Raw genomic sequence first — 12,161 nt, 5'->3', positions numbered from 1 at the left:
ATGTGAATAAAATCTAGGCGGAATGAATGAACGAATGAATTTTATTTTTGTTGAATAAAAAACATGAACAGTAGTGCAAAAGGAAATTGATCATGTACCGGCAATAATGCTTTATAATAATAATAACTAATTTTACTCGATTTTAAGCTAGCTTTCTTTATATAGATAGAGACGTTGCTTGAGAAACTACACTATTCATATTGTGTTTTCCCACATTACACTGTACACTGTAGCCTGTACACCAAGCTTTACATTTTCTTTTACTATATATTCGCATTTCTTGCGTTCATAGTTTCGATTATTTTTCATTGACACTCTCATATCGTATTTAAATGCTTGTTTTCCTTTGTTTCCCATTACTTTTTTGTTATCCATTCACCTCGATTAACATCGTTATGAAGTCCATGGGAGATTTTTTACACTTTTTTGCAAAAGCAGCCCGACAGTCACCTCCACGGCGTCCAAAACGCTCCGCCATTAAATAATCTCGATCTGTATGCTTCGCTAGCGCATCTTGAGAGCTTGAGGGCGTGAGTATAATGTGTAATATCTCGGCCAATAGCCCACTCTCGTGACTGAGAGGCAAGGCTGCATGCTCGCAAATCACGCGCAGCAGACAGCTTTGTCCTGGGAGGCCAGCCTTCTCCAGCAACGTTTCAACCCCGCGATAGAGCATCCATCGATAGATCGAGGCGTAGTTAAATGGAGAATCACTGCTGCTTACATCTTCCTCGCGTCCCGTTATGGCCTGAGGTCGTAGATAGTGGTGGGTGAGTTCGCTGGCGTTAATGGGCAGAAAATATTCCGCCTTTAATACATAGCCCGATGTTATGGACTCGAAATGCAAATCTTCCACAGGAATACCGATACCGCCAATAAATTGCAGACGTGTGGGCGCAGTCTCTGGATATATTAAGGATCTGCTGAGACGCTTCAAGTGATCGTTGCTACTGCTACATAGCCTAGGAAGCAATTGCAGCAAACAAAATAAATGAACTAAATATTCGTTCACATGCATAGCTTTATAATATAATGGCCGGTTGCTTCTTTATGTGAGAAGAGCCCGTCGGTAACTGGTTGACTCGTTGGCTCCGCTGCCAAGAAGTAACTGATTTCGCACCTCAATGGGAGAAACACTCACTTTCCTTAACGATTCTAGTTTGCATTCTTAGGCTTTAAAATCAGTTCAATTAGCACCTGATATACAATGTAGGCACTAACTAAATGCTTCATCGCAGTTCTGTTGCTTTTTCTTCAACAAATAAATTGTCAATAGCGACCATAATGAGACCACAGAAGGCGCACACTTGTAACGATTGTTGTGCAATTAACACGAGCTACTAAATTGGCCTAATTTTTAATACACTTGGAAAAAATGCAAATGTGTAATGTTCACAATTTGTTAGTGTATTTTGCTAAAAAAAAAAGTCACTCAGTTTTAGGTGGAATTGTTTACTATCTGTGGGGCAGTCTAGAATCATGATATTGATTACAAATTTATTCAAATAGCCTATCCGAGATATAGCTATTAACTAGAAAAGTTACACAGCTGCTGATATGTATGTATATACTACATCTCTTGTGCGAAAAGAGAAATAAAAGAATTCGATTGAAGTAAGTTTCCTAAATACTGAAAATAGTCCATTCGGCTTCATTATCAAATAAAGTTCAAGCATTAATAATACTTTAAAAAATATATTACATCTGAGTATGTCTCTACTTTAATTTTCATCTTTATAGCCAAAAAATCCATTAAAATGATTTGAAGCGTCATTAAAAGATTTTACAACCAGCTCGAAACACGACTCTCGGCGTTTTCGAAGACAGACACAGACACAGACTGCGAGCTTCAATTCAAAGAAACCTGATATGCCGTCACAACGGAGCGAACAAATAGTAAATATTTTTCAACATTCATGAGACTTCGCTTACATTGCGGCTTAGTACTCGCGTCGTCGCCAATTCTAAGTAAAGCGTACAAATGCATGAACCAAAGGATAACGAAATGTATATAAAGCACTGCACATGAACACAAACACACATACGAAGTATGTGAGTTTTGGCATTAAGACACTAAGCGCACTCCGACAGCGACAAAGATGCGAAGGAGTGTGGGAGCGAAAAGTCTGGGCACGTGGAAGGGGGGCAGCTGGAATGCAGAACCTTGAGCGGAAGCTATGCCGACAACGACTTGAGTAAGTTAAGTGAATTGCTGTTGAATCAAGAGCTGCAGTAGAACAAAACAAAATAGAAAAGAACAGGACAGAGTTGAACAGAACAGAATAGATGAGAACAGAAGGAAATGATGTTGAGAAGAAGCTGGCGTGAGATTAGAAAAATGCAGCGAGACGTAGAACGGCTAAGGAAATAAAAAATTGCGACTAAGCGACAGACTACTGCAAAAGGATGTTCTGCAAAAAGTGGCTGCCAGCCAAGCGAACGTGATGGCAATGCCAACGGCGGCAGCATTCCGCAGCGACTTAGTTGGATGGTCGGGTTGGAAAGGATGGCCCGAATGCATATGCAAACCGAGCTATTTGTTATATAAATGTATTGGAACTGCATTGTCGAGCCACCACACTTTCTGCAGTTACTTGTTGCGTGTCGCTTGCCAGTGGATTTGAGAGGATTTAACTAAAAGTAGCCATAAAATGGGTAAGCCATAAAAAACTTTACCAAGTCTTGTTTCCAAAGCATGCTAGACTGAAACGAAACAAATTTTATTATGTGAGATACATTACCAAATGAGATGCATCGTTAAATAACCAATATACTTGTATTTACATGTTTTTGAAAATAATTATTTATTTTTTTTACTGATAATGATACCGAAGCTTTCAATATTCATCTGGAATTTAAAAGCAAGTTCATCCGAAATACAACAAGGCTAGGAATTAAAAAGCCATTTACAATGTGCGAACATTTTGATTTGCTTATTTTTAAACTATTTATTATTCAAGTAAATCTTTTTGTGTTTTTCATTGCACCTATTTTTAATTTATCCCATTGCCAATAATGTATGCCAGTTATCAGTTATCTACTTGCGCTTCGGCAGCGTATTGTGCCTTTGTCAGGGAGTCCGTTTATTTGTTCATGAAATGTACATTCATTTATGAAATAAATAAAAACTATTCGAGTAAATGAAAATAGATATGGAAAATGAAGTAAAGAAAACATGTATCGATCGAAATTGGTGAAATAAATAATCAACTTACTGAAAAAGAAAATATTACTTTGAAGTTTGTTTCTCAGAAACTCGACTGCAAAACTACTTCAAATCAAACAACACTGTCAATTGACAGTGCATTTCAATTTCAGCTCTGAATATTCTTTGATATATATGTATATATTAATAAAAGAAAATCCAAAAACCCGCAGAATCAACATTGAAGGGCTTGGCGCAGAAAACTTTTAACTTGGAGTACGAGTGAAACATTTCATGTGGCTTGTTAGAAACCGTAAGTTCTTGCCAAGACAGACGGCAGACTCCAAAGGCTACGGGCAATGCACAGCGGGCGAACCGAATCTCCATAAAGCTAACAATATGCAAATTCGAATTTAAATAAACTCGAAGCACTCACAGGCATACACATACAAGTATATGTATTTCTTCGTTTATGTGAGTTGCTGTTGAAAATGTGATATCGCCTGTAGACAACTTTCAAAATCAATTATGCTTGCAAACTGACAAAATGATTAGACGGCGGCTTGACAACTGACATAATTGATGCGAACAGAACTAAACATAGTACATATGTATGTGTATATATGTATGTATTTGACTGTGGGCTGCTATCATTAGGCTTTTAATTTTATATGTTCTTCGAATGCTAAGCGTATTCTACGAATGTGTGAACGGCTTGCACATTTACTTGTACAACATGACGTATGCTTTATGGATGTGGAACAACCGCATCTTGACCTCATATTGCGTCACAATTGCCTCTTTAGTGTGCTGGCAAGCGTAAATCCCCTTTGAGAAGGGCTTCTGCGCCACAACAACGTCGTCTGGCAAATGAATATGTATCTTATTTATGCTTATTTAGTTAGGCTAAGCTGCTAGAAGTGCGCGCCTGCAACTAGATGGTGTGTGTGGAACTTTGTGTGTGGGTGTTTGAGGGTGTATAATGAGTTCAAATTGTATGCAAATGACAGGAGCATGTCTGTGCCTGCTGCAAAATACAAAACACTCAAAATGTATGCCGGGGACAAGCTGCAATTTCAGAATTTTCTCCAAGTATGAGGCAAAGTAGTTCGAGAAGGAAACGAGGCGGAGAGGTGGAAAAGTAGTAGCTGCTGTGCTCCACTTAATACGAGTGGCATTTACGCCAACTTGTCAACATTTTGCATTTTAAAGAGCGTGTATGAGAGTGTGTGTGCTCCTCAAAGGGAAGCTTAAAACTTAAATCTGTTTTCCTACCCGCATTTCCTCCCTCAATTCCATACACAAATATGACTAGCTGCCATATGTTTCCGAGCTTCGTATTATTCATGGATTTTGCACAAAATAATTGGCAAGTCCCATTTCAAAGCTCTTTGGTCAATAAGAAATAAAAAATAAATACATACAAAAACGAACAGGGCATGACATGACAGGAAAGCACAGGACAGGTGGAGCAATGGACAGTGCAGGAAGAGGGTAGTTGGTTGCTGTGGCAGTGGTAGTGGCAGTTGTGGGGCACGAACCAATGTGCGCTGACTTGAAATACAATAAAAATATTGTGCAGGTGTGCATGACAATGACTGAAATTGATGAGCGACGACAGCACAATAAATAAATGTAGCATTTTGGCCAATTGTATTGGGAAAAGTTGTGAGTCAGTTGCATGAATGCATGCATCAATTGAAGCTAAACGAGGCAATTAAATTGTTGCTTTCAATTCGTGATTGAAATCAATTTTCATCAACCGAATACTGCAAGCGCAATCAACAAAAATGTTTCAATAATGTTGAGAACAATTTAGTTTATTTTTTAAACTTTTTTGTAATAGAAAAATTATGCAACAAAAAAATCACTAAAAAATACTAGATGCATACTCGTTTTTCAATCGATAAGATCGATAATATGTATCGGTAACTATTTCATTACATTTGAGATATTAAGTAGCAAATATATGTTATCGATTATGTATTCGGCGGGTTGCCCACCCCGATTGGAAAATATAATAAATTAAAAACCGGCTGCAAAGTTATTGCAAGAAAAATGTATAAAAGTTTATTTGCTAAGACCATTAGAAAATATTAGACTGCATTTTTATTGCATTTTAAACTATTATTAGAACCTTGTCACGTTGTTCAAATTTCAAACGCCCCCCCCCCCCCCCCCCCCCCCTGCGTACGCTCTTGTTTAAGAGTATAGCAAAACAATCATAAAATGGAAATGTTGGCTGAAATATTCATTATTATATAATATATATTTTTATATAAAACGGTAAGGTTTTTTTTCTAAGTAACTTATTTCCTTAAGAACCCAGAAGAAACTTAAGGAAGTCCTATTTGTTTCGTCACGTATTTGAATATACCCCAAACGCGTACGTTCTAATAATGATAAAAAACTACAGCATTTTCAAAAATTAAAAAAAAAAAAAATTCTAAGCATCTGATAAGGGATAATCATAGTTATGTATAAAAACAACTAATTTTGATTGAATAAAAATATTTAATAATTACAAAAAATTTAATTTAATTAAAATAAAATTAAAAACTATAATACAAATTAAATTACAAAATAAAATCTTCCCTTATTTGTTCAGTTTTTACTTTGAACAAATATTACAAAACAATCTCGTATTTTTTAGAAATATGGGATTAATTAATTGCTTAACAATTGTGACTAAATAGCTGATTTATTCCCATTTAAAATAACACGAATGCAACAGTCAAACGAGCAAAAAATGTGCATACAAATTCGTTGAAACCTTCAAGTATGTAGGACATGAAATGTGTACCGTGAGAAGCATAAGGCTCGTTAGCATTTGAACTTTGATAATTCGATGCAGTTGTGTGCAAATTATTTGCGAGTCTGACCATAGCTCAACACATCAATAAAATCTTATATATTACTTTAGCACTTATTTCAACACTGTACATTTAAATTACACGGCCACTTCTATTAACATTGTAATCAAGTCCATGGGCGAATTTTTGCATTTCTGTGCAAAAGCAGTGCGGCAATCCGAACCGCTCGGCCAATAAATAGTCTCGATCCGTGTGCTGCGCTAGCGCATCCCTAGAACTCGAAGGCGTGAGGATAATGTGTAATATCTCGGCCAATAGCCCACTCTCGTGACTGAGAGGCAAGGCTGCATGCTCGCAAATCACGCGCTCAGACAGCTTCGTCCTGGGAGGCCGACTTTCTCCAGCAACGTTTCGATGCCCCGATAGAGCACCCAACGATAGATCGAGGCAGCGCGTCCCGTTATGGGCTGAGGTCGCAGTTCATAATTTGGCAGATCGCTGGCATTGTGGGGCATAAAATATTGCGTTCTAAACACATATCCCAAAATAACGGACTCGATGCTAGAATCCTGAACAGGTACACCGAAGCCACCAATGAATTGCAGAATGGGCGTATGACCTACATATATCAGGGATCGGCTGAGGCGCCCTAAGTGATCTCCACTGCCGCTACTCCTTGAGGGAAGCAGCATCACAATTGCCAGACAACAAACACTCGCTTGCATAGCTCCGAGATATAACTCTGTGATGCTTCGGCTTAATACACTTCGTTACCTCTGCTGCCAAATAGAAAATGATCTCTTAGCCATGCACACTTACTGTTTTAGGCTAACGCGCTTAGGCTTTCAAATCAGTTGAATTAGCACCTCATATATAATTTATTGACAAACAACACTATTATTGGGCAAGCAAACAAATGTCACTTATAACCATAAAAAGAGCACAATGTGCATAAATAAGTTCCTTAAACATCATTTTCCATTACAATGGCGCTATCTCCGAATGCTCTATTGCACCGCCACCTTAACTTATTTTTAAAACCCAGACAAACAAGACTCTAACAAAAGCCCACTAATCAATCAAAGAACTTCAAAGTTGAAGTGTGAGGCCCATGAGATGATGGTATGTTGTTTTTTTTTTTAATAAGGTTTTTTATTATTATATAGTCGATATTTAAAGCGTTAGGACTAGTGCCATTGCGAGCTCTATATCGTTTTTTAGAAAACGTATCACATTTTTTGTAAATACCATTAAATACCATTGTGTTTGATGTCATATTTGTTATATCCAGATAACTATAAGTAGAGGGGCGTTGCATACTAGTTCCTCAGCCTTAATATGCATACTTGTATATATTTTTTTTAGTCTGCTTACTGGCTAGCTTAAAGAAACGATCGGCTGTTTGGATTTGCAATACCTTGCAGAGCTCCGAGATAGATCCGTAAAGAGTTCTCACAACATTTTGCATAGTTTGTAATAAATGGTTCTTCATACGAGTATACTTGAATTTGAAATAAATTGTATATAATTTAGACACCATGTTAAAGATTCGCTTAAACATTTCCAATAGATGAATTTTAATGAAAAATATTTAAAGTTGGTCTTTAGTAAGTTCGGCTTGGAACATCCTATATTGAATTTATCAAATAAATACGTTCTTTATTGTTAAGTTTCTAATTTAATGTATACATAATTATAAATATATGTAAATGTAAGTATAATCATTTTTTTTCTCATTCAATGCAAAACAAAACATTTCAATTGCTTTACAAATTAATTTTTTTCTACCTATCTCAGGTATAAAATATCCGTTTTTTATAAAAATTATTGCATAGCACAGCTTAATTTTTTTTTCTTTTTACTTTTTCTACATGTATTCTTTTAATTGATAAAAACCAGAAAGCGACATATCGTACTGTCATGACTGTTACTCTATATTTTATGCAACAAAGTACAGTTGGCTTTCTAAATAACAAAATAAAATGAACAATTAATTTTTTTAGGGAACATTTTTAAAGATTAACAGACATTTCGCAATTTGTGTTTGGTTTTATCTTCGTTTATGTTAATTCCTACATTAAAATTGTGTAAGACTTTAAGCCTAATAAGCCTAATTTATACTATATTTTATGACATTTTAATTTCAACGCGGATTCTGTGGCCTAAATGCCTTTAAGCATGAAAAGCAATTAAATACACACACAGACACCCTCACTCGGTCGCATACATACATTAATAACTCTGTATATGGCGGGCATATCTTTAAATACTCATGCGAAGATGCACACGCTAAATGTATAATAATTTTTGCCATTTCAGTTTCCCACTGCGTGCACAAAATCCTCGAGCATTTAAGCGTTGCTCATTTATCACACATTTCTCATTTGGATGCCGCAACAGCAACAGCAGCAGCGACAGAGTCTCGACGGAGACTCGAGCCGGAGCAAAATTAATATGCGAAAATAAATTATCAAGCCAAATGAGCAGCGTTCACCGCACACGGCCGCCATTTACAAAGGTTAAGCTATGGGCGCTGTAAGTGGGAACGATGAAGAAGAGGAGGAGGAGGAGGGGAAGACTGTACAAAAATGGAGGCGGCATGCCAAAAGCGTGTTTTGCCAAATGGAATGCGCTTTGTGTGAATGCACACTCAGAGGAAAAATGACTTATGAATTGAAATTCATTTGGTTAATTGAAGTAGATAAGTAATTATTGACTTCGTATTATTTCGCTAAATTGCTCCAAACTTTGCTCGCGTTAAAGAAGCTAACAAATTCATGATATTCTTTACTCAATTCAGTGTTATTTAATTAAATTAACGAAATACTTGCTTATGATACACAAAAAATAATTTTGATAACTTGAACTATTTTCAGACAGAATAGATTTGGACTTACAGCTTCAAAAACCTTTAATCATTTGGGCTGGTGTAGAAAAGCACAACAAATCATAGGAAGAAGCCTAGAAGAAGAAATGTTACAGTGGAGTTGACCGTTTCGACTAAAAGCTGACCAGTATGAAACTTTGGCAAAAATAATCGATATTAATAAAAATTCGCAATTAATATGGCAGCACAAATGAAAGTACCAAGCTCCCTGGCAGGGTTGTTAATATTGTTATAAAATTATATAAAAAAATAGTAAGCAATTTAGAGTTTATTTTTTAAATATTTGATATTTGTGTGTTTTTAAGTTTCGATAATATCGATGTTCGTTCTTACGAACCTGACAAGCTCGATTTGATTTTATCATTTTTTATAATATTTATTTACAAAAACAGAATGGCTTACAACAAAACTGCTTTCTTGTTAGAAAAAAAATCGTTAAGTCTGGCTAATGGCCTTAAACAAAGAAAAAACTATGAAACATTATAATTAACAATAATATACAGAAATTCCAGAGAAAATACAATAATTTGTTAAATTAGTTTTGAATAGATTTTAGCCACTTTGTTTTGTTTTTCTACGTAACTGCAGCGAGAAAATTAAAAGCATAAGAAGAGCAAATTATGATCTGAAAATATCAGAACAAATTATGGAATTTTAATGTGAAATCATGCTGTACCCAAAATTTCTCTGGGTGTATACGTATTTGTGCATGTGCGTAATGCTTATTGTGTATGTGTGTTGGCCCTTTCGGCTTCATCAGCTTCAACATTTAAGATCATTTGTTATGCCATTTTAGGCACAACAGTAATACAACAACAATAGTAACGCATTAAGGGCAACGTCAGCAATGTCAGCAACTAAAATGGAAACCTTCTAGGCAACGGTCAAGGGCGGAGGCGGGAGGCGAGGGCAGCTTTAAATGCTCAACAAAATGCTGGCAAATAATGGACACTAACACAAATTGACTAAAAAACAAATGCCTCGACGCCGTAGGGTAATTGAAAGTTGGTCAAGTGTGAACGCTTTTGACTAGGCTCTTGCGTGTTTGTGTGTGCGTGTGAGGTCCTAACGCATGCCTGAAATGTTGTGGCCCTTGCTCAACGGCTTGAAAAGCGATAAAATTCAACTAAGCTTATAGAGTATGTATGTTCATAGAAATAAAATACAGAAGTCTCTGGCAGCTGCCAAAAGTTGCCAGCCATCTTTTGTTTCGGGCTAAGCCGTGATGAACTTAAAGCAACTGAAAAGACACTTTGCCATAATTTTCAAATTAAAGCACACAAAATACCCACCCATCTGAACTGAAAATGTGAATGTGTATCTGTGTATCAACAAAATAAAATCCAACAAAATATGCTCACGTGCATTGTGTGATAATCTCTACAATAATGAGCCTAATTTGGACGCATTCATTTGGAAAATTAAAAATTAAATTGCTTGTTTCGCTGTTTTCGCTCTGATATGATGAAAACACTGTAACAATCTGCTGTAATAAATCTCATTAACGTGTCGAGAAAAAAAAACGAAGCAAAAATGAAAATAAAACGCCAACGTTGATGGCACACAACAACAACAGCAATGACAGCAACAACATACACCCCACAGATAACCAAAGAAGGCGCCTACACTCCGTTTTTAGTTTTTCAGGCACAAAAAGAAAATGAAAATGTCAGCAAAATTTTTTTCTCTTTTGACTACATCGTTGGCAACGTACTCAGTGACCGGAGTTTCCTTCTTCCATTTTTCTTCTTTTTTTTTGAAATGATGTCTGTGTTGAGTTGGTGGGTAGATGTTTGAATGGCAGGGGAATTGGCAAATTATTCGTGGCAATAGACATATGTAGGGGTATGTGTGTCTGTACATCCAAGTGAACTCGCCGCTTATAAACATATAGCTTGAAACTTTTCACTTGAAAGCAATCAAATTTACCAAGAATTCGGAATGTTTAATTTAAGTTGATTGAACTGTTGGTAGCTATTGGAAACCGGCCATTTAGATAAGTTAATCAAATGCGACTCTCTTTTAATGAAATGCCATTTGGTTCAATATAAAGCCGAACAATAATTGTTAAGTAGATTCAAATAGACATAAATATGAGTGATTAGTTATTCATAGTTTGCGATTATAGATTTTTTATTTAAATTAATTTTAAACCAATATTTTAGGTTATCAACTTCAGATATAAATGGCTACTGTTTGATAACAATACATATACATATCATACATATCAGTTTTTACCAATTTACTTTGTTGTTTGCCACCAATAAAAAAGTTGATTTTAGATCGTTAAATTTGTTTTACAAACTGCTAAAGGACTGTCATATGAACACTGTATAAATAATACAAGTATATTCACTTATAACACCAATAATTGAAAAGCATCGCAATCTATTGTTTTGCTTAAATCAGCTAAATTAGTTCACAAACATCCCATTGTCAGTGCTTGGCTGTTTCTAAAAAATTTGCCTAAAGACTAAGCTTTGTATACTCTAAGCCACCTGATTCTGGACACCCGATGAATCGTTGATTTTGTTATTCAAAATGAGATTATTGAGTAAGAAGAATATGTCTGCATTTGGCAAATAGAAACATGTGCAGCCGGTGCCATTGCTTCTGAAGCAGTAAGCAACATATTGCAAGCAACGTACAACATTTGCATACCAACCAGGGTCAGAAGGAGAGGAGATTGCGAAAAACGTAGCATACCAAAAGGGGCAAAAGGCCTCTCACAAATCCCCTGGCAGAGAATGCATGCTTAAAACTGTATTTTATCGGTTGCCAGATGCTCGACAACAAATACGCGCGTAAATACACACAATAGCCGGAAAGCAATTGCTTCACGCCCTTTGAGTCGCTGAAATATTAGCCTCGTTTGGCCTGAAGCATCGAGCCATCCAGAACCAAAGCCAGAGCCCATAGTCAGGTTCAGATTCAGTCAAGCGGCACGACGATGGCGCACCACTTCGAATTGGCGCGTTGAGGTAGAAAGTAGGAGCACACGTAGCATTTGCGTGGGGATTCCATTCTGATTGAATATGAAAGCGAGTGGTATTGAAAATTTCGCGCACGAATTGCTAACATAAATATTTAAATATTCTCCTCGTTACGTTTTCTATTGATTTGAAACTTATGGCTGATGCTATGACTGCCGCTGATGTGGCTGCTAGATTTTAGTTTAGATTGTATTGATTTTCCAGAATGCAACTCTTTGCCACAAGCACGATTTTTGCCAAATATGAATGTGTGGCAACCGTCGACAGCGTACTGCCGCCTAACTAACTGACTACATCATTGAAGTATGGACGTTTGCCCACTT

At 36.4% G+C, this 12,161-nt stretch overlaps 1 protein-coding gene across 1 annotated transcript; it reads right to left on the bottom strand.

Moving 5' to 3' along the window:
- Positions 1–367: 367 nt before the first annotated feature.
- On the bottom strand, positions 368–6,650 carry LOC115623866. The gene is made up of 2 exons (XM_030518412.1): positions 6,322–6,650; positions 368–962 (listed from the first exon to the last, which is right to left on the bottom strand). Exons 1-2 carry the CDS (start codon positions 6,648–6,650, stop codon positions 368–370), a joined length of 924 nt encoding a protein of 307 aa, XP_030374272.1.
- Between the last annotated feature and the right edge of the window lie 5,511 nt (positions 6,651–12,161).

Source organism: Scaptodrosophila lebanonensis, unplaced genomic scaffold (genome assembly GCF_003285725.1).
Source record: "Scaptodrosophila lebanonensis strain 11010-0011.00,11010-0021.00 unplaced genomic scaffold, SlebRS2 tig00000053-arrow-pilon, whole genome shotgun sequence".
Classification (NCBI taxonomy): Eukaryota; Metazoa; Arthropoda; class Insecta; order Diptera; family Drosophilidae; genus Scaptodrosophila; species Scaptodrosophila lebanonensis.
The sequence above is the reverse complement of the archived record's forward strand: the minus strand, read 5'-3'. Positions and strand labels throughout refer to the sequence as shown.

Bases quoted from the DNA above. Each gene is read 5' to 3' on its own strand.
- LOC115623866 (XM_030518412.1), bottom strand. From the start codon at position 6,650: ATGCTGCTTCCCTCAAGGAGTAGCGGCAGTGGAGATCACTTAGGGCGC. The intron at 963-6,321 runs GTGATTTGCGAG...ATTGCTTCCTAG, and splicing joins GGACGAAGCTGTCTGAGCGC to GCTATGTAGCAGTAGCAACG.